The sequence below is a fragment of the Danio aesculapii genome, chromosome 20 (genome assembly GCF_903798145.1).
Source record: "Danio aesculapii chromosome 20, fDanAes4.1, whole genome shotgun sequence".
In the NCBI taxonomy this organism is placed as follows: domain Eukaryota; kingdom Metazoa; phylum Chordata; class Actinopteri; order Cypriniformes; family Danionidae; genus Danio; species Danio aesculapii.
In genome coordinates, this window is record NC_079454.1 from 53,576,754 (window position 1) to 53,579,253 (window position 2,500).

The 2,500-nt window shown below is 39.8% G+C and overlaps 2 protein-coding genes across 4 annotated transcripts in view; both read right to left on the reverse strand.

The window, feature by feature from the left end:
- The window catches only part of ctsbb (cathepsin Bb), a 245,400-nt gene that overhangs the window by 162,978 nt on the left and 79,922 nt on the right, over nt 1-2,500 (reverse strand). The window lies entirely within an intron of this gene.
- LOC130248198 (desmoplakin-B) overlaps nt 1-2,500 on the reverse strand; it is a 77,861-nt gene that overhangs the window by 60,296 nt on the left and 15,065 nt on the right. For 2 of the 3 annotated variants that reach the window (XM_056481766.1, XM_056481764.1), the window contains exon 2: nt 1-11. This exon is cut by the window's left edge and continues 83 nt beyond it. In XM_056481766.1, the coding sequence (XP_056337741.1) occupies nt 1-11 (11 nt within the window). The remainder of the gene's footprint in view (nt 12-2,500) is intronic. The other variant, XM_056481765.1, reaches the window with a different exon arrangement.

Genomic DNA, 2,500 nt, shown 5'->3' on the forward strand with positions numbered 1-2,500 from the left:
CGGCCGGCCTGCTGCCAGAAAACAAAAGTCAGTGTGTGTCACAGGAATCAATTACACAAACAGGAAAAGCTGATTTTAGTCCCCTGAAATATGTGCTTTGGGTTTATTAATGTAAGTTTGTCATTACCAGGTTATCAAACTGATTGACGTGTGTCTTGTAATTGAAAACGTTTGATCGCACCCTATTGGAAGAATACTGAAAGTCCATCCATTGGTCATTGCTTGACAGATTTGTCACATTACATTGCACTGGAGAGAATAAGCTAGTGCTGTGCTTCTCAAACTGAAGTGGTACTGTATGCAGGCTTCTTTCTAGTGGTATGCAGAGGAATCGCTAAATAATAAAAGAAAATTAACACATTGAACCATTTGACGTGAACAATAAGACGTTACATTTAAGTAAAGCAGTTTTCTTTTTACTTTTTAAGAACAGCGCCATTTTAAATTAACTTTTAAAATCATATTTAGGGCTCTATCATACACCCGGCGCAATCAGGCACAAGACGTGTTTGGTGCGATTTGTTGCTATTTTCAGACTAGCACCACAGGAATTTTCACGTTTTGCATCAGGTTGTTTAAATAGCAAATCTACTTCTGCCGCTTTGTGGACTCGTGTGTGAGCTGATCTATAAAGGAGGTGTGTTAAGGCGCATCGTTGGAGCGTTGCTATTTTGAGGAACTAAAATAGACCGCCTCATTGACCAACTAACAGCTGCTCTAAAGTGCAGTGCAGAGCACATTAGTTATGTGCCAATGGAGGTGGGAGGTGGATGGCTTTTTTCAATTTATTTATGACGATCTGCATCTGTATAATGTCATTATTATTAGCAGTATTATTTATTATATTTATTATATACCGTATTTTTCGCACTATAAGGCGTACCTGAAAGCCTTAAATTTTGTCAAAAAATGGCCGTGCGCCTAATAATCCAGTGCGCCTTATGTGTGCACTAGGTTCCAAAATCTGTACAAAAGTTGTTGTGTGACCCTATTGATCTGTGATCCATGCGCGCCCATCACACCGCTACTGTGAAAAACCAAGTGAAGCAAATGAACACGGAGCTTGCGGTCATTCCGGGAGGACTAACAAAAGAACTCCAACGGCTGAATATTGGTGTAAACAGGGCGTTCAAAGTGAAGTTGCGAGCGGCGCGGGAGCAATAGATGACAGACGGCGAACACACTTTTACTCGCCCGGTGAGTTACGCCACCATATGTGAATGAATTGTGAATGCCTGGGCTAAGGTATCTGCTTTAACTGTTGTCCGAGCTTTCGCGAAAGCCGGCATCATTGCTGAACAGCCACCCGGCAACGAGACTGACTCCGACAATGAGATAGAACACGGCATGTTTAATGGCGAAACTGCGCAGCTGTTCAATTTGGACACAGAAGATGAGGACTTTGATGGATTTGTGGGAGAGGACTGATTAAAAAATAACGTGAGTGTATTGTTAAATAGTACAATAAAGTTCAACTAAACTATGGTAACTCTTTTGCTTCCATTACCTTTTTTTGTAGACTGTATGTTTCAGTGTGCGCCTTATAACACGGTGCGCCTTATGTATGGGTAAAGTACAGAACTAGACCCCGTAATTGAGACTGCGTCTAATAATCCGGTGCGCCATATAGTGCAGAAAATACGGTAATTTATATTTGTTTTAATAAACACAAGTGTAGATTTGTCCACCTGTGGGGTTTTGGAGACGTCTGCATCACCATATGGGGCATCAGAACAGGACGTGTGACTGGGTATAACACAGTTTTCTGACCACACTTCATTATTATTGTTCATTTATTCCTTTGCTGAAGATTAGAACTGAATTTAGAAATAGTTTGACACAAATCTTAACAAACTGAATTAAATATGTAGGCTAATGGATGTGTTCAGTGGAGTGAGTTTCCACCGTTTCCTTACTCAACCAAAGTAAAGGAGTAAAGAGTAAAAGTACAGTAAAGAGGCTGAATGGAGGAGGCTCGTTCTTTATCCTCGTGCTGCAGATGCTCTGTTTAACTGTTTTCTCACTAGTGAAGCGTTCAGTTTACACTTATAAAGTCGCCACGTAAATAGCAAATGCACCATGGAGCGACACAATTGACTCTGATTGGTTTAATGCACGTTATGTTCAAAACAACCCAGAAATTATTTAGAGAATCAGCACAACCCTGTTAGACTATGGGCCAGGCGCAGAGCGTATTTTCCATCCCTAAAATAGCAAAAGTGGACTTTTGACACACCCTTAATGCTTTTACACAGTGAGCTTTAGACTTTGCGCCTAGATCGTTAAAATCTAAGAAGAGCCCAATAATTTAAACAAAGTTTTTTTGTTTGTTTGTAATCTGTAAACACAGGACTGTGCTAATGTTAATGTACTATTTTTTAATGTTTTAAGTGGATAACAATAATAAATATTCTAATTAGGGATTAATCTGTCTCGTTTTTGCCTACTGCGCTACTGTATTTCAATAGTGGTCATTATGGTTCTACTTAGAAAGGTGATT